The sequence below is a fragment of the Daphnia magna genome, linkage group LG5 (assembly GCF_020631705.1).
Source record: "Daphnia magna isolate NIES linkage group LG5, ASM2063170v1.1, whole genome shotgun sequence".
NCBI classification, from domain to species: Eukaryota; Metazoa; Arthropoda; class Branchiopoda; order Diplostraca; family Daphniidae; genus Daphnia; species Daphnia magna.
This window is the reverse complement of record NC_059186.1, coordinates 3,236,815-3,260,297: the sequence shown is the minus strand read 5'-3', so window position 1 is coordinate 3,260,297 and position 23,483 is coordinate 3,236,815. Positions and strand designations below refer to the sequence as shown.

Below are 23,483 nucleotides of genomic sequence, written 5' to 3'. Positions count from 1 at the left end.
GTGACTAGAAAAAGTGACTAGGAAAATTGACTAGAAAAAGTGACTAGAAAAATTGACTAGAAAAATTGACTAGAAAAAGTGACTAGGAAAATTGACTAGAAAACGTGACTAGAAAAAGTGATTAGAATAGCGGTGCTTATTTAAAATGTATCGTGCAAATCAACCAAAAAACCTAAGTGAAGCACAGCGTGGTGAAATAATTGGTTTGACTAGAGCCGGGCATTCCCAAGCGCAAATCGCTAATTTAGTTGGTTGCTCAAGATCAACCGTCCAAAGGTGGCAAAATCGTTTTTCTGAAGAAGAAAATGTCAAAAGAAAAAGAGGGACGGGCTTAAAGAAAAAAACCACACTCCAGCAAGATAACGCAATAGTGTGTTTTGCCTCTGCTTACCCTATTGTTAAGGCTAGTGTTATTGCAGGTTAGAGTAGCGTTATTTTTTTTATTTTTGCTTCATCAGACCAATTTTTTCTGCTTAGATTCCCTCGCAATACCTGTAAGTTCCCAAACGATAAGTCGTCGTCTAAGAAATCGTGGCATTATTGCTTGCTTGGCCGCAAAAAAGTGTGATCTTACGCAGCGCAACGCGGAAAATCGTTTGAATTTCGCGGCGGAGTTTATTAATAAGGACCCTGTGTATTGGTCAAAAGTAGTTTTCTCTGATGAAAAAACTTTCGGGTATTATTATTATTAAAATTACGTTACGGTAATGTTATCTTACAAAATTTCACTATTCCAAAAAGGTCTGACGAATGCGGTAGAGTGTTTGTCTACCGGGAAAAGGGCACGAGATTTCAACGGGAGCATATCCAGACAATTAATAGAAGTGGACGCAAGACAATGCCTGTTTAGGGCTGTTTTTCTGCCGCTGGGTCTTGCCCACTAATTCCGATAGAAGGCAGATTTACGAAAGAAAAATATCATGAGATCCTAGAGAACAATTTCCTGCCCTGGATCAATGAAACTTATGGGCCGGAAGAAACCATCCCTTTCATTCAAGACAATTCCCCTATCCATACAGCAAGGGTAATAAAAGCTTGGTTTGCTGCCCATCCAAGGATCGAGGTTCTCCCGTGGCCTGCCCGCTCGCCCGATTTAAATCCCATTGAAAACGTGTGGGGGGATATTGTGCGTGAATTCGACGCGAAAGATTACCGAAACAAAGAAGAAGTTTTTGCCCTTGCACAGACCGCTTGGCAAAATCTTACTGATAATCACGCTTATCGTGAAAAACTAGCGCTTTCAATGACCAAAAGACTTCAATTATGCATTGAAGCAAACGGCTGGTGGACGAAATATTAAACTAATTTCATTTATCAGTTGGTTTAAATTGAATAAATTCTCTTTTCAAAAAAAATTTTGCTGCATTCTTTTCTTAGATTTATTTTCCAAATGCTATAATTTTATTCGTCTGTCACCAATAAGTTTTCATGTTGCGAGCAAAATATGAAAAACGGAAAACTTGAGAAAAAAGTCGGATTGGAGGAAAGGTAACAATTCAGAGGTTAGCCTAGGGTGTTCCGTTTTACAGAAATTTTCGAGTTTTGATGACGCTCTTCTATTTTGGGGTGTTCATAGCAATAAAAAAAATTGTTAAAAAAAATGGCGACGATCAAATAAAAATTAGACCCCTCAGCGGGAAAAAAACGTGAAAAAGCGTGAAAAAACGCATTTTAAATTCTATATCTCATTATACCGATACAATTTTTATGGTGCTCATCAATAATATTAATTAACACTATATTTTCTACTCATATAAAAAATTTGATGAAGATTAAGCTACATTTAGACATCTCAGAAGTTATTTTTGTGAATTGTGCAACCCTGGTTATGTATATTTCTTCCTATCTGACAGTTTAATCCGGCATTACTAGTTTTGCTTTTACTGTGTTTTACTCTTGTGCGAATTAATTGAACTGTGTGGCGTGAAACTAATATAACTACAAAAATCGTGAAAACAGTTCGTGTAAATAGAAATAAAGAAGACTGGCTACTTGGTAAAGCGTGCGATAAAAGTTTAGCTATTGGCTCACGACTTCCATTGCAACTGAAAGTCATGCGTAGGTTTCTTTCTTTAAGGCTGTTGGATGTTAACAAGCCGACTAAACAAATATTCAGAGTGATTCTTGATGAGCTTAAAGAAATCTGGGGAAGAGCAGCCATTCCCATCAAAGTTGACAGAAACTGTTTACGACAACTCCTCAAAATCCACCAAGATTGATTTGCCATTACCAAAATTAAGATTGATTCAAGACAGACGGTTAATTCAAAGAAGCATATTGCAAATTTTAAGACACGAATGAATACTTTGTGCGATCTGACACCAAGTGATGTAGAAAACAAACTGAAGGCATCAAGAAAAACGTACTGGAAAGAAGATTTTATGTTCTTAATAGGACAAAGAGAGTATCCACAGCGTGGTCGTATGGCCAATGTTGACCGAAACGAAGCTCAAAGAGCAAATATTCAATCACTGAGAAGTTCACGAACAAATACACCTTCGTTTCCCGCATCAAATGAAACATCCGATGAATCAATATCTGTCGGCAGCAACGAATCAGAGGACTTATCGCAGTTTTCCAGTGATGAAGAATATTATGAACCTCGCAGAACCCCACGCCCATCATCGGTAATATTAGAAATCCCTGCCAAAAATCTTACCAAAGCAACAGGCCAGGTAGCAGATAGCAGAGATCTTAGTTTACGTGACCATTTGACGATCCAATCTGCTTTGGTTGCTGCTGGAGGTGGCAATATCAATGATTTTTCGATGTCCCTCACCACAGTTCACCGACAAAGACAGCAGTTAAGGAAAGAAATATCGGATGGTATCAAAGAAAGGTTTATTCCACCATCGTCCATTCTAATCCACTGGGACTCTAAGCTCATCAAGTATATTAAATTGATCCGAGAGATTACATGTCTTTCTTAATAAAAATTCTTTGTTCACTAGATATCTAACTGGAAAAGTAGACGATCGCGTTGCGATCCTATTAAGTGGAAAACCTGATCTTGAAAACCCTAAATTACTGGGCATTCCAGTGATAGCGAATTCTACTGGGGAAGCTCAACACAACGCCGTCATTGATTTACTTAGAGAGTGGAAGGTTTTTGACAAAGTTGTTGGTTTGGTGTTTGACACTACGGCCAGTTACACCGGTCGCTTGAAGGGAAGTGCCACTAGTATTGAAAGAACACTTGGTCGAGCAGTATTATGGTTTGCATGTAGACATCACGTTTACGAAATACATGTCAAACATGTATCTGATTCGGTAATGGGAAAGCGAAACAGCCCATCAGAAGCGCTGTTCGTCCGGTTTCAAAAGGATTGGAAAGACTTTGATCAAGAACAAAGTGTAAGTTGGTTCCTCCTTACAATAAGTGAATGAAAATGAATAAGTATTGAACACCTTTTCTTTTATCCTTCAGAATCTGGTGCTCTTTGATTGGGAGGTAAATGATGATCTGATAAACGTTGGGCATCAAGTACTTGAATGGGCAACGGGATGTCTTGCGTCCAAAACATTTCCTGGCGAGGACTATCGTGAATTAGTTCAACTTACAGTTTTATTTTTGGGCGGAACTGTCCGTGACTTTCGATTCAGAAAACCAGGTTCGCTACTTTCATTATTTCAACGGAAACGGTCTAATCCATCATATTGTTTACTTGTATTCTGAATAATAGGTGCGCACCACCATGCCCGTTTTATGGCTTATTCGATATACTTTCTCAAAATGCAACTTCTTTCTTATCAATTTGAAATGAGCCACGAGGAATCAAAAGCTGTAAAGGAGATGTCAATATTCATTGCGCTTTTTCACAGCGAAGCGTTTTAAAATCCAGGCTGTCCACAATCTCACCAGCAGTGGATTTGAAATACTTGTCTTTAATGCAACTGTACAAACAAGAAAATCTGGCAGCTGCTACCGTTGCGATAAAGTCTGTGCATAATCATTTATGGTACTTAACTGAAGAAGCAGTGGTACTATCTATTTTTGACAGCGAACTTGATTCTGCTCTAAGACAGAGTTTGGTTGAAAAGCTGCTAACGATCCCTCGTCCTAAATCGTACGCCCCCGGGAAACCGAAATTTCCCAAAATAAATAGCGCCGGAACGATTATCGATTACCCAAATCAATTGACAACTTTCCTCGGGCCTCGTAGCTGGTTGTTATTCTCTTTGCTGAATTTAGGTGATGAATGCTTTGATTGGATGTATACACCAGTGGATTCTTGGAAAAAATATGGCTGGGTATAAAAAAATTGAAAAGATTGTGCGTTCATTTGAAGTTGTAAATGACTGCGCTGAGAGGGCGATAAAATTGATTTCAGACTTTAAAGATACGGTGGTAAAAGTAACTGACCAGGAGTATTTATTCCAGGTGATAGAAGATCACAGAACACACTTAACATCGTTCAATAAATCTAGTTTGAAAAACCTTTGAATTGTTGTATCACTGAACGAAAATAATACAATTTCTTTTACAATAATAACATCTGAGATGTCTAAATGTAGCTTAATCTTCATCAAATTTTTTATATGAGTAGGAAATATAGTGTTAATTAATATTATTGATGAGCACTATAAAAATTGTATCGGTATAATGAGATATAGAATTTAAAATGCGTTTTTTCACGCTTTTTCACGTTTTTTTCCCGCTGAGGGGTCTAATTTTTATTTGATCGTCGCCATTTTTTTTAACAATTTTTTTTATTGCTATGAACACCCCAAAATAGAAGAGCGTCATCAAAATTCGAAAATTTCTGTAAAACAGAACACCCTAGGCTAGCTACTAGGACGTCACATGAAAGTTCGGGGGCCCCAAAGGGAATTTTGACACCGTTCGGATGGGCAGTGGTTGGACGCATACCATCATCTATTTTAAAGGGTCCAAATAAGACGACGGAGATGCGGTGCCTTGCAGTCGGAATCGAAAGTGCGGAGAGTGTTAGCTTTGTGGAAATGGTCGAGAGTTTCTACACCACGGAAGCATTCGGCACAACAGTGACCGATATGAAATTGTCGGAAGACGACGCCAAAGCGCTCAACATTTTAAATTCGTCCATCAAGAATATTGGCAATCGGTTTGAGGTTAGCTTATTATGGAAACCGTCGGCTGTTAGATTACCAAACAATCGAAAGTGCGCATTCCAGCGGTTGGTGTCAGTGGAGAAACGGCTTTTGAAGAATAAGGATATAGCAGAGCGGTACACCAAAGCTATAGAAAAATACGTACTCGACGGCCACGCTCGGCTGTTAGCCAGTACAGAGCTAGAAGGAATCGAAGGTAGAGTGTGGTACCTTCCACACCACTACGTGATCAACCCAAATAAACCGAAGAAGATAAGAGTGGTGTTTGACGGAGCTGCCAAATTTGAAGGTACATCACTAAATGATTGTCTTCTTCGGGGACCCGTGTTGCTGGCTAACTTGGTAGGAGTTCTGATACGATCCAGAGAAGCACCTATTGCAGTATCAGGAGACATTGAGGCGATGTATAATCAAGTTCGCGTACGCTCGCTAGATCAAAGCTTCCAACGGTTCTTGTGGCGGAGACCAGGCAGCACAGAAGCGCCGAAAACCTACCAAATGATGATTCAGGTATTCGGTTTAATTTCATCTCCTTCGTCGTGTTTGTATGCTTTACAGCACGCAGCAAATAACCACAAAAAATTCCGGTACGTAGGAGGAATCATAGCTAAAAGTTTCTATGTTGATAACTATATCGACTCGTTCGAGACGGAGGAACTAGCTATAGAGACTGTTTCTCAAGTCATAAAAGTATTAGCGGATGGAGGGTTTAGGCTCAACCAATGGGTTTCGTCGTCACGTGCAGTCCTTTCTTCGATACCTGCAAGTGAAAGAGTACATCAAACCATGAATTTGGATCTGGATGACCTCCCAGTTGAGCGCTCACTTGGTGTTTTATGGGATTGCCAGCACGACTGTTTCAAAATCGCCACCCGCCAGCCAAGAACAGTCCGAACGAAGCGAGAAATGCTGGCAGAAATAGCAGGAATATTCGACCCGTTAGGATTTCTCCTTCCAATTACGACGTACGCCAAAGTATTGTTCCAACAGGTATGGAAGATGACGCGCCAAAACCTGAATGATCCGTCAAAACGGGAACCACTTCAGTGGGATGAGATGCTGCCCGATCATATGGTCAAAAAATGGAATCTTTGGAGAATGGAATTGATGCATTTAGAAGACGTTCGTGTGCCAAGATGCTTCCATGATCAACGTTTCCCATCATCAACTACTCGTTTAGAGCTTCATGTTTTCTGTGACGCATCAGAAGTTGCATTTGGCGCATGCTGTTATTTACGGATGGAGTGTGAAGAAAATGTTGACACCAAGTTTGTATTTGCCAAGTCAAGAGTCGCGCCAATTAAAAGTTTATCCATCCCACGTTTAGAATTACAAGCTGCCGTGTTAGCGACGCGGATTACCGTATCGGTGAAGAAAGAACTGAGACTTCCAATCCATTCAACCCTGTTTTGGACCGACTCGGAAGTAGTGTTAAAGTGGTTAAAATCAGAGCATCGGCGCTATTCTCAATTTGTGCACCACCGAATTAACGAAATCACGGAGACGTCCAGCAATGAAGAATGGAGATTCATAAGTGGGCGCAAAAACCCAGCCGACGATTGTAGCCGTGGTCTTCGCTTAACAAAGCTGGACAATCAACACCGATGGTTTACGGGTCCACCCTTTATACAGAGGCCAGTCAGTCAATAGACACAGCAGGACCACCGACAAGAGCCAACGGCAGAAGAACTAGAGGTGATAAAGGAAAGGGTCGTCTTATCAACTTCGATTCAGACCGACCCCATCGCTAATTTATTCAACGACCGTTCGAGCTTAGAAGAACTCATTTCAGCCGTCATCGACATAAAAAAGGGAACTGAAGACAAAGACCAGGAAAAGCAAGAAAGAGCAACTACCGTAGCAGAGAGAGAAGAGACCCGGTGAACCCTCATCCATAAAATGCAAGAAGCATGCTTCGGAAAAGATGTGAAAACGCTGATAGCTGGAAAGCAATTAAAGAAAACTTCGCGACTATTAAAATTGACCCCGTTTATTGATAAAAATAAAATGTTACGTGTAGGTGGTCGATTGGAAAATGCGACGGAGCTATACGACAGTCGTCATCCAACAGTGCTAGACCCGGATCATCCTTTATCCATCCTGCTGATCACCGAAGCTCATGTTCAGACGGCCCATGCCGGAGTAGAAAGAACTTTAGTGGAAGTGCGGGTGAAATACTGGCCGTTAAAAGGAAGGCGGGCGATTAGAAGAGTAGTCAAGAAATGCGTAGAATGCAAGATACAGCGAGCAAGACCAGCCCCACCTATGATGGCCCCACTACCAAGGCCCAGACTTGTACCGTTTCAGCCAGCCTTTGCCAGCATCGGGCTCGACTTCTTCGGACCATACTCTGTCGTCATCGGGCGGAGAAGGGAGAAGCGATGGGCCTGCCTATTTACATGCTTAACGACTAGAGTGGTCCATCTGGAAATGGTGTATAAAATGGATACGGATTCATTTATCATGGCGTTCATTAGGTTTTCGAGCGTTCGAGGCATAACGCCAACGGAAGTATACAGCGATAACGGGACGAACATCACTGCTGGAGAAAAGGATTTGCGTGCTGGTTTTACTAATCTAGTCAGTGACCCTAAGTTACCCACCGAACTGGCAAAAAGAAAAACTCAGTGGCATTTTTCGCCGCCGTCGGCGCCACACTTTGGAGGCGTATGGGAGCGCCTGGTTCAATCTAGCAAAAGAGCTATCAAGGCAATTTTGAAGGATCGCGCCGTGTCCGACGAGGTTTTGGTGACAGTATTCACTGAAGTATCGGCATTACTTAATGGGCGGCCCCTCACGCATGTGAGTACTGACCCTAGCGACGCAAATCCGTTGACACCGAACCACTTCTTAACGCAACCATACCAGTACTGCCCACCAGACGACGAAAATAGCTTCGAAGAAAGCGCACGGAAGCGATGGAGGCACGCCCAATTTATCGTCCAGCAATACTGGAAACGCTGGATGCAAGAGTACGTCCCGACACTAATGGAAAGAAGAAAGTGGTTCCGCGAAAACCGAAATGCGGCAGTGGGTGATCGTGTTCTTATCGTGGATGAGAAGTCAAAACGGGGAGAATGGCCGATGGGAACTATCATTCAAGTGTATCCAGATAGCGAAGGACGTGTTCGACAGGCTATTGTTAAGACGGCGACATCTGAATATAAAAGACCCGTGACCAAACTTTGCTTAATTTCAGAATCCGACAAGAAGTAAGTGCAGCTGTTGGGCCCCGTGGGACTGTTGCGGACCAGATTGCTGGCCGCAAAATAAAACATGCGGCAACCGGGAAAGAGGACAGGTGTGGAAGACGAAGGGGTGGCGGCGGCATTGTGGAAGAAAACGTAGCGGCAAGACGGTCACATTTTGCTCTGTTTTTTCTTGCCAGTTCAAGTCGTGGGAGAGAATAAAATATTTCGTGGCTGCATTACCGGGCGTCTAAATTCATTGTGGTTCGTTACAGAAACTGATTTCGAGTCAGTTGCCTTAACCACTCGGCCACATCTGCTATATTAGTGGCGATTAATTAACATAAGGTATATTAAAAGCGTCCACAAAAGAAATTGTTGAATGTTAAACATTGACGTCAGCAAAGTCACCGGTTTTGCACGAGAGGTAAACGTTGACGTAAACAAAAGGAAGTTGTTAATATATAAGTAACTGGCCCGTAAGCGGATCGAACTCGTGACCTCCGCGTTATTAGCACGGCGCTCTAACCAACTGAGCTAACAGGCCGTCATATTCGTACCATTGTTTTACTCAATTAAATTAGCCAGCGTCTCAGCTAGCATTAAAAAACATCCCACTTCGGAACCATACTACAATGTTTCCTGTTTCCGTTTACGTTGTTGTGCATACGAGGTCGCTTCCATAACTTTAACACAAATGTGATCGTCTATTGGTTAGGACCCTACGTTGTGGGGTCTTATAGCGTAAAACCGTAGTAACCCAGGTTCGAATCCTGGTCACGGCATTTCAAAGCTAGAGGAAAAGCACAATGAGATAGCAACTGAGTAATTTTCGTTTAGTTTTTGTAGGTTTTTACTGATTTTATGGTTAAAATAAGTAAACGGGAATGGGTTCAGCAAATTTGACCTGTAAACTGAAACAATTCCTGTGCGTTCACTTGAGCTGGCGAAATGCATCATAATTTGCATGAATTTTACTACTCAATGGTGTTGTATGGCAACATGTGAAATATTCGTAAAATGAACTATATTCTTTATAGGTATGTGAGTGTAAAACTGAAAGCAGCAAAATGATTAGTTTAATCGAAAAGCAGTACCTTGCCTGATGTTTTTGGTGTCAACGTCCGTGCGGAATCGACAAGATAAAGGTTCAAGTAGTAGGGCTCTCTCATGTGAAATTTAGCTTTGCGCAGTGGCAATATCATAACCAATGAGGGTCTCCCGAGGTGTGATTATTGCTAGTTGAAAACTTTAACCAATACCCCGCCACGATGAAGTGAAACATTCTTTGTTGTCGGCAATTTTTGACAGCTTCAGCAGGAGCAGATTCTTTAAAGAACGTTAACACTGTTTTTGGTTATTGTTTACTGTTGTCTGCTTGATCAACCTTTAGTAAGCGATTGGTTAATCAATCCCACATATATCAAAGGTTGGGAAACCTGAATTTCTGTATATAGGATCGTGTTTGTTCAACTTAGCGGATGGATCCCACTGTTGGGAATATACCTCGTTCCCAACATCCGACAACACGAGCTGGAAGACGAACGCGACTTCCATCACGTTTTATTTCATATGATTTGGGTGGCCCTCGCTAGGAGGCCACCATGTTACAATTTATTTTTGTGTAGCCCCGCCCCTCGGCCTACCGGCCGGAAAATGTACAGGGCAAGGGGCAGTTAGTTACTGAATATACCTCACACCGTCAAGACAACAGTCAGTGCTCCCGTGTGTTCTTTATTTCATCGTTACATTTTCATCTTTACTAAGGTAAGTTCAGTCATGGGCTGAACTAATTCTTACATGGTCCTTCGAACCGGAGACTAAATCTTACATGGTCCTCGAACTAGTTAAGTAGTTTTAACTTTACTAAGAAATTTCGCTGTCAGTGGACTGTGGGGAGACGTAACTCACCCCTAAATTTTTTCTTTTTTTTCTTCTTCGATGAACACCACGTGTTAGCCGCAGGGCAAATTTTTCCCTTTTTTATTTTTTGCTACTTACGTCGTAGTAACTGCGACGGTCTGGTAGACAGGATAAAAAATTGTCTTGTAAAAAAAAAAAAAAAAAAATTTCTTTTCTCTTTTTTTCCACCGCGTGGTCAGTGGCGGCCATTACGGTGGGCTCAACCTAGCTCAAGGTAGGGATTTTTTGGAGAAACCTCCACGAAGGTTACCTCCCCGTAAAATTTTTTTTTTGTTTGTTGAAACATTTTTATTTTTCTTTCCTTTTCTCGTTTGCTATTCCCTTTGTCTTCTTTATGATTTCGAGCCAAATAGTTTGGGTTTGCCCTTTTTTTTGCCTCTCCCTCACGTGGTCGGTGGCTCTTCCAAAAAAATTTTTTTTCCCCTTCTTTGTTTTGTTGGAGGTTCCTCCATTAATTTCCCTTCTTCTCGTTTGTCCTCCGCCATAGCGGAGCACCAAACAAGCCTAAAAAATTAGGGACTCAGAGAAAATAAAAAAGGCGAGACATTCGGTACAAACCGAAGATAGAGGAAGGGGCGACAGCATCATCAACAACAATCGGGCAACCCGAACGCGATCCCGGGCCTTCAACAGCGGAAGCCCCGGATAACGACCTTATTGAACTGTCCCCAGAGGAAGAACCGGAGCCCCTCCCACCACCAAATTATATTGAATATAATATATTCAAGTATGGCTCGAAAATCAAATGTGGACGCGGACATCCACTAAACCTTCCACACCTGGACCCAACGCCTTACATTCCACCGGATACCCGAAATAAATTCCGCTCCAAAAGCATACTGGACAAACCGCACCGCGACCCGACCCCCGTGATCAAACCCATCACCATCAACGAGATAGAAGGAAAGAAAGAAGAGAAGAAGGAAGAGAAAGAGAAAGGAAAAGAAGGAGAAGAAATAGAACAAGAAGAAGAAGAAGACATCATAATCCTTGAAATTGACCCTGACGATCTGATCGATCTCTACCACGAATTGTGATTATTCTTCTGTAATTAACAAAAAACTCAAAATCCATTGTTGCCATTTCCTTCTCTTTTTTTCTCAACTGGAGAGTAATTTCGTAGTTACACTCCACAAAAAAACAAAAAACTTTCTCACATGTTTAGAAATTAGGCAACGCCAATCTCTATTTATTTAAATTTCGAGGCAGCAAACGCCATCTAGCGCTCGAAATTCCAATCATTTTTCTCAACTTTCAAAAACTTTCAAAATTCCATTCTAACTGAACGCAAACGCCATCTGGCATACAAATTTACAAACCTATCACTCAATTTTTTTCTTTCCCTCTCAAATTCAAATTTTTTTTTCTTTTTCTCATCTACTGAACGCCTACGCCATCTGGCGCTCAGAATAAGCAATCTTTTTTCCTTTTAAAAAAATTAAAACATTTTTCTTCATCTACTGAACGCCTTCGCCATCTGGCGCTCAGAATAGCGAACCTTTTCCTTTTTTAAATTTTCAAACATTTTCTTCAGAGCTGAACGTCTTACGCCATCTAGCGCTCAGATTCGAAACTTTTTTCCCTTTTTTTGGTAATCTCAAAATCAAGATTTTTTTTCTTTCTAAGAAACGAACGTCTACGCCACATAGCGTTCAACATCACAACTTCTTTTGTACACTTCAGAAATTGTGATTTTTTCTTTTTATATTGAAGTAGTACGCCACTTAACGGTCATAAGACCCACTAATTATTATATTCTTTCCAAGAATTCCAAAATTTTTATTTATTTCATAAAATATTGCAAATTAATGCCACCTAGCCTTTAGAAATAACGCTATGGTGGATCCCTTTTTTTAAATTTATGATTTCTTCGCTACTCCTGAAACCTTGCTTTGAATTCTTTATGCCATTGGAGGAGCCAAATTTTTTTGCACTCCGCTTACTGTCCAATAATCTTAGATCGTGCGTAACCATTGTCCAAACCTCGTGACACCTGTATAACTGACAACAAAGTCGGTACAGTGCTCTAAGTTACCGAAAGCTAACTAAGAGCCAAATTTATTCGCCACATCTCACAGTTGCCTGATAAAAGAAGGAGGAATATCCCAATCCAGTGGAGTTTAAAAAATACGCCCACTGTTTGGAGTACAGCGAAACGCTACTCCCTTCCATTACTCACAACTGGTGGCAACACGAAAGCTAAAAGCTTTCAACTCAATTTTTTGCCCACTTCTTTAAGGGAAATCCAGAAGTAGGACCCAGCTGTTACTACTAAGAATCAAGCAACGGAAAAGGTCGGAAAAACCCGACATCAACTGAAGAAATTTCGGTGATAGGAGCAGGAAAATCCAAGCCCCCCTTTTCTCTTTTTGCCTTAGTTCGTTCCAGCAACCAAAATAAAAATGTCACGAGGGGCATCGGCAACACGCGCAGGCCTGAAAGGCCACCTTACTAGGACGATGGACAAAATCAAGCAGTACAAAAACCTCTCCAAGACGGCAGAACTGGATAATGACCTTGCAACGGAAACCGAACTCCTCAAGCAACGTTACCAGAAATTCATCAAGGCAAGCGACCAAGTTAGATGGACCTTACAATCCACTAACGTTACCGAGGAGCAAATCGAACAAGATTACTCCGCAGTGGCAGAAGTCGAAGAAGACATGAGTGCTGTACTCGCTCTAGCCAAAAACAAACGCGAGAAGTACAATCGTCAACTGGACGCTGAGTTTCAAGACCAGCAAAGAAAAGACGAGCGAAAACGGGAAGAAGATAGAAGCAAGCTGCTACATGATTTGCTCACACAACAACAGCAAGCCTTTGCAGCACAAGTCCTTCAGCAACAACAAGCCTACACGCAACAAATTCAGCAGCTGATAGCTCAAAACCAAGCTACGGCACAAATTGCAGCCGCAGCCGCTGCAGCTTCAATAGCAGCCGGTCCTGTTCCAGTAGCAGCCATACCTGCACCACAATCAACACGCCTTCCCCAAAGGCAAATCAAACATTTTAAAGGAGATATCCTTGAGTGGACGTCATTCTGGGAGAGCTTTAACGCCTCCATCCACTCGTCCACAATGTCGGACGTCCAAAAATTCGACTATCTCAAAGAATATATCAAGGGGAAAGCATACTTGTGCGTGGAAAACTTGGAACTGACTGCAGCAAACTACAACATCGCTATTGCTGAATTGAAAAGGGTCTATGCCAAACCAAAGGCCCTCATTCAGACCCATCCATGCAAATTTGATAACCTGGCTCCTGTTAAGTCTATGACAGACGTATCGGCTCTTCGAAGACTTCAGCTCACCGTCCAGTCGCACATAAACGTCTTGGAGACACTCGGGGTACAAAAAGACACCTTTGGAGGACTCCTAGGCACAAAATTAATGAAATTGCTTAATGCAGAATTGCAGAAAGAATGGTCGAGTTCCGATGCAAACGACATCACCGACATCACAGCCCTGCTGAATTTTATCAGGGATCAAGTCGACGCTGATGAAAGGTATAGCCGATGGAAATCGGAAAAGGTAAAAACACCACAGCAGACGACAACAACCACACCGGCGAAACAGCCACCAGCTGCTACAGCCTCTCAACTGGCGATTGGAGCTAGATCCCAACTAGCTCCACAAACCAGAAGATATTCAAAACAAAGCACATAGCCATCAAATACACCACCAGGACGACAAGACAACTTCATCGTCCGACAATGCACAAGACCATGAATTTTCTGTGGGGAAATACACTACCCCACGGTTTGTCCAGTAAACCTCAAGGACAAAAAGGCCATCATCGCCAGGCAGAAAAGGTGCGTCAGATGTTTCAGCCCTAATCACGAAACTTCGAACTGCCCCACCAACTACTTATGCAAACACTGCCAGGCGACACACCACACCGCCCTCTGTGACAAAAAGGTGACAAGATTTGCACACACCGGAATCAATGCCCCAACGAACGTCATGGCATCTGTCTCCAGTGCAAACACCTACGGCGATCTCGTGATGAAAACGGCAACGGTGATGGTGGTAAGCCCCAATGGTAAAGAAACCAGGGCAATATTATTCATTGATGATGGCAGCCATAGATCCTGGGTCACGAGATCTATTTCAAAATCGCTGAATTTGAAGATAGTGGCCGTGGAAAATATCGGGACGAGAGTTTTCAAACAAAGGAAACCCAATCCAGTAGAGCAAATCAACGCAGTGGAATTGGCAGTTCGGGGCACCTGGAAAGGAGCCCCACTCGTCAAAATAACAGCCCTGGAGACGGACTACATCGGAGACACTGGACCCTACTCCCACACGGCATTCGCAAGACACCTGTGGTTGGAAGACGAAAAAATGGCTGACGACAGGTTTGAAACCGACAGTCAAGAAAAAGAAGTCGGCATTTTAATCGGAGTCGACCAAATGTTTGAGATCATTCCTAACGAACCGGCTATCCAAAGTCCGTGCGGCTTTAGAGCATACAACACAAAACTAGGTCGCATGATAGCTGGACCTTCGAAGGAAATAAGATCGAAAACAGAAAAGGCAATAATCCAGCAAATGCTACAATGCAGTAGCTTTTCCAATCATCAGACAATATCATCGTACGCAGCCAGATGTCTCGATTCAGAATTTTATTTTACGAATCCCTCCGAAGATTTGGACGTAATGGAGGCCGGCAAGGAGGCCAAAGAATTTTCGCCCGCCCAGCCGAGGCCTATGGAAGAAATTTCCAGCCAGGAGCTCAACCATACCTCCAAAAACAAAAAGGAAAAACGGAAAATCGTAAAAGAAGAATTGAAGCGGCAAACGGACTTTGACTTATCTCTGTTCTGGAAGCTGGAACACTTTGCCATTTTAGACGATTGTGATGCAGTGGAGCCAGACGATGCTCTCAGCTCCTTTGGCGACAAAATCACCCGTCAAAAAGATGGGCGATACTACACCCCAATCCCGTGGAAAACGGACAAATGGAGGCTAGAAAAGAATTTCCTGATGGCAAAAGGAAGACTGGAGAGTCTATTGAAAAGACTCAAAAGAACACCAGAGCTTCTATCAGCATACCAAAAGGAAATAGACCAGATTCGCGTCCAAAACTTTGTAGAGGAGGCAGACCAGAACTACGAAGGACTCCACACTTATCTGCCACACCATCTTGTCATCCGACAGGACAAAAAATCCACGAAGATTCGACCGGTATTCGACGGGGCGGCAAAATCGAAGTATGGCCCAAGCCTCAACGATGTCTTGGAAACCGGCCCGAACCTAAACCCCGATCTGCTAGCCGTCTTAATGCGATTCCGTTTGAACAAAATCGCATGGATAGCAGACATCGAAAAAGCCTTTTTAAACATCGCCCTGCATCCTGAAGACGCCGAAGCTGTCAGATTCCTGTGGATCACGGAGCCAGAAACGCCAAATTCGTCTCTAGTGGCATACAAGTGGAAGCGAGTCCCATTTGGGCTCAGCTCCAGCCCATTTTTGCAGCGAGCTACCCTAAACAAGCACCTAGACGGCATGGAATCAATCTACTCCACCACAGTAAGACAGCTCAAGGAGCAAATTTATGTTGACGACTACCTTGGAGGCGCCGACAACATCTCCACAGCCAAAACCAGGATACAGGAGACAAAATCCATCTTCCATGAGGCAAAACTCAACATGCGGAGTTGGGTCACCAATGACCAAACAGTTTGCAAATTTCTCAGTGAAAAAGGTCTCATCAACCTCATATAGGGAAAATTTTCACTCAGAAACTGGAAGGTCAGCCTAAGGTCCTAGGGATTCGATGGGTTACCGAATCCGACACCTTCCAACTCGATCCCGCACCTATCATCGAAGCTGCGACGGAATTCGGAGAACTAGTGACCAAAAGAAATATTTTAAGAAAATCGGCAAGAGTATTCGATCCCATTGGGTTTCTAGCACCCACAACGCTCCTGCTGAAAATAATCTACCAGAAACTTTGGGAAACCGAAATTGACTGGGATTTGGAAGCGCCTCCTGAAATACGGAAGACATGGATAGCAGCCATGACTGGGTTGAACGAGTTTGCCAACTTAAAAATCCCACGTTGGATAGGCTACTCAAAAAGGGTCATAAAAAATGCAGAAATTCATGTCTTCGGCGACGCATCCAAGGCCGCTTATGGAGCCGTTGCCTACGCAAGGCTACAAAGAAAAAACGGCGACACAGTCATCCATTTTCTTGCTAGCAAGACAAAAGTGGCGCCTATCCCAAAGAAAAAGGTCACCTTACCAAGATTGGAGCTATTAAGCTCACTTCTGGCGGCACGATTGGGAGAAAAACTCAAGAACTTTCTCCACATCGAATCGTGGCGAACTATATTATGGGCTCACTCTCTAGTGGCATTTGGCTGGATCCGAGGAGACACCAACAGGTGGAAACCATTCGTCAGGAACCAAGTCGAAGCTATTAAAAATCTTTCTGGCCCAAATTAGTGGCGGCACTGTCCAGGCGTCCAAAATCCTGCGGAACTCGCCTCGCGGGGAGCGCCAGCCGTAACGCTGGTACACTCCGAGCTATGGTGGAACGGACCATCATGGCTGAAAGAAGACGAAACCAAATGGCCGGATTCAACGCCCGAGGTAGAAGAACCCAGTGTTCATGAAAGAATCGAAGCGGAAGAAAAATCGAAAACCGTCACCATGTCGGTAGCTTCCGTGGAGCCAGCCACTTCAGTGGAATGGCATCTGGATCGAATTCCGTCTTGGAATCGACTACTCAGAAGAACTGCTTGGATACTGAGATTCGCCTCCAAAAACCGCCCCACAAACGCCACACAAGTGAAGATTCGAATCAAGACAGGAGACGAAAAACAGATAATGGTAGAACATCTAAAAGTAGAGGAACTGACGAAGGCAGAGCTACTTATTTATTGGCAGCTCCAAAAAGAAGCTTTTCCCAAGACGTTTTCAGGATCTGAAAGAAGGGCGGCAACTGCACCATAAACAGAAAATTGCCGCACTCCGACCCGTGTGGGATGCAAGAGACAAATTGATTAGAATAACAGGAAGAGTAGAGCTAGCGCTAAGAGACAGGGAGATTGAACCCACCATCTTGCTTCCCGCTCAACATCCAGTCGTCAAACTAATCATCCAAGATCGACACGTCTCGCTAAAACACGCTGGACTTAAAACCACCCTATCGGATCTAAGAGAACGTTTTTGGATCATCAAAGGACGCCAACAGACCAAATCAGTCTGGCACGCCTGCGTCAAGTGCCAACGGCTATCTTCACCGCCATTCAGAGAAATAGCTGCACCTCTACCGATTAATCGACTGAAACAAGCGAAAGCCTTCGAAATCACGGGTGTTGATTTCGCAGGGCCGCTGTATTACAAACACCCAACATTGCGTAAGAAACGCAAGCAAACGGATCCTACATCCTCCACGGATCCCTCGTCAACGGATGGTTCGGCTTTGGAGCCTACGGTAGAGCCTCCAGCGATGGAGCCTATTGAAGAACCTCCAACCACAGAACCAACGGAGGAAAACGAAGAAAATTTCCAATTGTCCGAATCCTCAGCCAAAAAGAAAGGCACAATTAAACAGCCAAAGAAATATGCCTGCCTATTTACTTGTGCTGTAACGAGGGCCGTCCATCTGGAGCTAACAAAAACGATGTCCGCGCGCGACTTCCTCCTCGCATTTCGAAAATTTTCCGCCAGGAGGGGTAGTGTCTCCATCATGTATTCGGATAATGCCCAAACATTTAGATGCGTCTCGAAACATTTGAAAGTCTTAAGATCCGACCCAGCGATCCACGACCTTCTGGCAATGCGGAAAACCGAATGGATTTTCTCGGCCAGCCTAGCCCCATGGTGGGGAGGGTTCTGGGAGCGCATGGTGCGGACGATGAAGGATTTGTTGAGGCGCTCCAATGGTCGTGCATGTCTGGAATACGACGAGCTAGAGGTTGGTCTCATTGAAACCGAGAGCGTGGTGAATGCACGGCCACTCACCTACGTGGCAGGAGGGAGTGACGACCCGCTCCCCATCACCCCGAACCAGTTTCTCAACAATAGGCGTTCAAACTGCACTCCGCCGGAGCCAGCCGAAAAGCTCATGGCTCCCGACGCAACCAATTTGAAACTGCTGGAAATAGATAGTCAACGTAGGGAGTATGTCAGCGATATCTGCGAACGATTTGTGACGGACTACTTTCTCCAAATCGACAAGTTCCACTGTAAAGGAGGACCCGGCCGCAAGATCCGGGTAGGAGAAGTTGTCATCATTCACGATGACAACACCAAGCGCCTTATGTGGACGATAGGAGTAGTGAAGGAGCTAATTACTAGCAGAGACGGGTTGATCCGTTCGGTTATGGTCAAGACGCCGAACGGGAACCTTATCAACCGTGCCATTCAATCGTTACACCCCTTAGAGCTACGTGAGGATCAGCCGGACGACGTTGAAATTCCACCTGAGCCAGAGCTGGAATTGGAACCAGAAGAAGCAACTCCATCCGTGGCCGCCGCAGATCCAGTCGAGCAGGAAGAGCCGTGGACCACGGGCTCTGGTGGGGAGTGTGTTGGGAATATACCTCGTTCCCAACATCCGACAACACGAGCTGGAAGACGGACGCGACTTCCATCACGTTTTATTTCATATGATTTGAGTGGCCCCTGCTAGGAGGCCACCATGTTACAATTTATTTTTGTGTAGCCCCGCCCCTCGGCCTACCGACCGGAAAATGTACAGGGCAAGGGGCAGTTAGTTACTGAATATACTTCAAACCGTCAAGACAACAGCCAGTGCTCCCGTGTGTTATTTATTTCATCGTTACATTTTCATCTTTACTAAGGTAAGTTCAGTCACGGGCTGAACTAAATCATTGTATGCAAACACCACTGTTCCATACGCACAAGTTGAAAACACGGCCGAGGGCACGAAGCGCCCGATGGCCGCATAGAAACTTCAATTGAAATTCAACGTTTAGGTATTCAGATTATTATTCAGTATTAGCTTTGGGCTGTGACAATAACAGTGAATCGCTATTGAGCTTAACGGAGCGGGTTGATATTCAGATGCAATAATGCCAATCACTTGAGCTTTCACTCTTTTACCCAATTGCAATATTTTAGTTTTAGAGATTTAGGGTGGAGCTTATTGTTGTGGCAGTATTTCACTTTTGAAATAGAAACAAACCCATTGAAACTCATACTTTCCTTAATAGAAATAAAAAGAAAGAGGTTTGACTGTTTCGTCGAGGCTAATTCATGTCGTACATTCACGGGCGCGATCCTACTACTGCTCGACATAGGAACTTTTGGCTGCTTAGTTTCCTTCCTGGCCCGTTTTGCTCCTCCTTAGCTAACATGCACCCATTAAATTCCTTCAATGGGTTCATGTTGATGCCGAACTTAGTGCGGACGCCTGATCAACATGCACGGTCCCGAAGTATGAATCCTCGTGTCAAGTCATCCACACTATCAAGCTTCCCAGAAGCAGGATTACAGATGGGTGCCACACATCCAGCTGAAGTATTAATGTCTGACGATCGATTGTATTTCTAGGATGAAGCGCGATATAAGAAATTGGCGAGTGACCCTCAACAAACTGCTTTTAATTTCCGCCGTGCTCGAAATACCGTCGTTGTTTCGCCATTTCAGCTGTTTGTATTGAATGAACAAAACGCGCCGTGTCGTAGTGTAGCGCTTTTCCACATTATTCACTTCTAGGACGAACTCGTTAACGATAAAAACCACGTTATTTTTCGAATAGATTCATTAATGCTGTTTCATTTTGCACAATCGATTTATTCTCTTGCAAGTTTATTTCAACTTTAAGATCATACTTCACAGGATCATTTCTGTAGTATATCTTGACTTTTTTCCCACCAGAAACATCTCTCCAATCAACCCGCGATGACGAGTAATGACGCTGGTTTCAGAGAGTGAAACAGGTTGCGATCGTAGCCACTTGCGTGGTATCTGGTCGTAGCCATTGAGGACCGTTTCCGGTGTTCCCTTGTGGCACACTGGAAGGAAACCGGCGTTTTCAGAGCGGTAATTTAGCAAAGCATAGAAAAATGAACTTACTGATTCCTCTGATATCCGTAAAACGTTAAACCCAATTGCCTCGTTTCTTTAGCGTTTCGTGTTATCGATATCAAAATAGCTAACGTTTCCATGTGTAGATTTCATTGATCGAATCCTGTGCCCTTTAATAAGAATTTCACACATTGGCAGGCGTAGTATTTCAAACATGTGACGTTCGCTAATGTCTTCACGTAACATTTCTTCCTGTTGTTCGTTGTTGTCTCTGCGTAACCTTAACTTGGTTGCTGCAAAAACAGCTGCGTTACGTATTCCAGGATTCTATCCAACATGTTTTCTGATGCATACCTGCTGCATTGACAGTTTGAAGTGTGCAGAGTTTGCTACTAGGTGGAGTTGATTGACTGAAACGGATAGTGCACTGCAATCACCAGCTTCACATATAATATAATATTCGAACTGTTTAGCCTAATAACCTATTTGTATCAAAAGAGATAAAAACTAATGAGTTGTATTGGCCTTCAACAGTGCCAGGCAGGGTTCTAGCAACAGCCTGGTTTCCTTTCGCTTCTCGGCCTTTTGGCTAGTATCTGTTCTTATCAGCTTAATATCTGATACGGGTTCGATAGGACCCCGGGTATCATAGACTGATAGATTTTTCGACCAAGTGTTGCTGCTGATTGCCTGAAATCTGTTCGGGCAATCTTGGCTCACTTCCTCACTAACATTTCCTCGTCTCTCAATCCTTGACAGCTGGGTAATCGCTTACGTCGGCAGCTGGCGAGAAGGTGTTTTTGGCGTAAACTACGCGGCGTTAATTGTGACGTCGGTCTTCCGGTATTCAATCCGGCCGTCAATTCCCATCTCGTTTTTCATATTCCCCACACGTGCGTCACGGTTAGGCCCACATACTAACAAGTTCACAAATTGGCTGTATATTAAACTGTAAAATCTTTTGCTAGTAATTGTAAACATAGATTCATATCTTGAAATTGTTTTTTTTAAACTTTGAACATTTTTAAATTTAAAATCATTTTAGCTGTCTAAATTGCCCTTTCCTTAAATTAGGCTAAACTCACACCCACCTTTACCACTGACCTTCAGTAACCTTCCCCAAAAACAAGATATTTGATTGTCTGACTTTACCTTAACCTTCAGAAAACCAGACACTTGACTGTCTGGCCTAACCTCTATCCCTCTTTCGCTATTCCCTTGCTAAAATCTGTTAAGAAATCAACAATGTTACGCTCATGATGACGGAGTCGATAACCGAGTTGTTTTTCTATAACTGAGTAGATGGGATCCTTAAGCTTCCCTTCCCCGTCCCTTCTACTCTAAAGTGCTCTCTTTGTCCAAGTGGTAGATATGGTTCTAAGACTCATGTTAAAAATGCAGTAGATCATTTAAAATTAAAACATGGCTTGATCGTTGTTATAAAATATTATTGCCAATTGTGCAATCAAATTTCTGAAGAACGTATCAGAGCCAAAAGACACCATGCTGTGTGCGACGAAGCCCCTAGTGATGACAGCACTGGCCATGAAAGCATTCCCATACAGCAATCAGAAATTGCAGGAGAGGATCTCATCCTTCCCTATCCTTGTGGAAGCTGCAGATGTCCACTGTGCCGTTGGTATACAACGGCACAAGGCACAGTTGCAGCGCAGTCTATTGAACACCATATAGCGCGCGAACACGGTTTGTCCACTAAAAGGAAATGGAAATGCAGAGCGTGCAACGTCATACTAGAAGGGCATGCCATGAGAGAGCACTATAAAGTACATAGAATCCCACAACAAACCACGCCTAATTCATCAATATCCTCTACCAACCCTTTGCTCTCAACAAACTTACCACATTCACCCACCCTCTCTCTTGCATCCATAAGAAATTCCTTAATCTCCAGTAGTTCCACCCCGTCAACTACACAAAATTCTATTGCTTCCCACCAGATATCACCACCAATCATCCTTAACCTAGAGCCTAATCTCCAGTCTCCTTCACCATTGCGTATTCCAACACCTAATCCGAGCCAAACACCCCTTAGTTCTCCAGCTTCCCCTTCTAGTTCGAGTCGAAACACTTCCTTTTCCTCCCCCTTATCATCTCCTAGCCAACTTGTGAACTCAGTATCTACCGTCGACGTAGCGGGAACAGAAGACGAGTTTAGGGGGTTGTGGGCTTCAAGGATAGAATTGTGCACCTCCCTGCAGGGTCTTGATTCCCTCCTCCGTGAATGCACAGTTGAGTGGCTTAGGCTTTCAACGAAACCGGAAGACACAATCTCCGCACCAAGAAGACAAACAACACCAACAGAGAGGACGAGAAGCCATCGCAACCAAAATCGACAACAACAAAAAATAAGGCGTTCAGAAAGAAAGGCAGCAGAGGAAAAAGGCAAACTTCAACGCCTCTACTCACTCTATCCTCGCAGAGCCGTAAGGAAAATATTAGAAGAGGAATCCATTGGCTACACGGGAACCAAGGATTTGGCTGCTGCTTTCCTCGAATCAACCTACTCCCAAACACCACCATCAACTAACCAGGTTGACTGCGCGAGAGCCCATTTCGACAGATGTGAATGGAAGAACCCAACATCTGAAGAGCTCAGAATTCTTTCCTCACCTCCAAGTCCAGAAGAAATCAAGCATAGACTCGGCAAAGCTTGCAACACCGCGCCTGGACGAGACGGCTTGGAATATCGGCACCTTCGTGCACTGGACACAAGCGGTCATCTCCTAGAATCCATCTACCGCGCGGTATGGACTTATGGGATTCCAGCTTGCTGGAAGACCTCGAGGACCGTACCGATATACAAGAAAGGTGACTCCTCAGATTATGGGAACTTTCGGCCAATATCCCTTCTTCCGACAATGTACAAGATCTTCTCAGGAATTTTGTCCTCAAGAATAATGTCAACTGCGACGAAGCTAGGATGGATTTCGTCAGAGCAAAAAGGGTTTCTACCAGGTGTTCGAGGCATCCAGGAACACACACATCTCCTTCACACTGTTATCGAACAGGCGAAACAGTCCAAGAGGGAGATGGTGATTGCCTGGTTGGACCTCTCCAATGCTTTTGGATCCATTCCTCACCCAATTTTAAATTGTCTATTTCAGAGTCTACCAATACCAGCTGAGCTTCGTCGCATCCTAAGCGATATCTACTCAAACAACATCATGGAGTTTGCTGTTGGGCAAGATTCCGTGCAGATTCATCCAACGGCTGGTGTTCGACAAGGCGACCCATTAAGCAGCGTGGTATTCAAC

At 43.6% G+C, this 23,483-nt stretch overlaps 1 protein-coding gene, 3 non-coding genes and 2 pseudogenes across 4 annotated transcripts; 5 read left to right on the top strand and 1 right to left on the bottom strand.

Moving 5' to 3' along the window:
* Positions 1-3,648: 3,648 nt before the first annotated feature.
* Positions 3,649-4,444, top strand: LOC123472342 (annotated as a pseudogene).
* Positions 4,445-4,962: 518 nt separating this feature from the next.
* LOC116935590 lies at positions 4,963-6,741 on the top strand. Its single transcript, XM_032942880.2, has one exon. The coding sequence runs from the start codon at positions 4,963-4,965 to the stop codon at positions 6,739-6,741; it is 1,779 nt and encodes a 592-aa protein (XP_032798771.2).
* Positions 6,742-8,752: 2,011 nt separating this feature from the next.
* Positions 8,753-8,826, bottom strand: Trnai-aau. Its single transcript has one exon. It is a non-coding gene; the product is annotated as a tRNA-Ile (tRNA).
* A 634-nt stretch (positions 8,827-9,460) lies between these two features.
* On the top strand, positions 9,461-9,602 carry LOC123472905. Its single transcript, XR_006647368.1, has one exon. It is a non-coding gene; the product is annotated as a U4 spliceosomal RNA (small nuclear RNA).
* Positions 9,603-20,002: 10,400 nt separating this feature from the next.
* Positions 20,003-20,225, top strand: LOC123472814. Its single transcript, XR_006647278.1, has one exon. It is a non-coding gene; the product is annotated as a small nucleolar RNA U3 (small nucleolar RNA).
* Positions 20,226-20,777: 552 nt separating this feature from the next.
* Positions 20,778-20,875, top strand: LOC123472807 (annotated as a pseudogene).
* Positions 20,876-23,483: the final 2,608 nt, after the last annotated feature.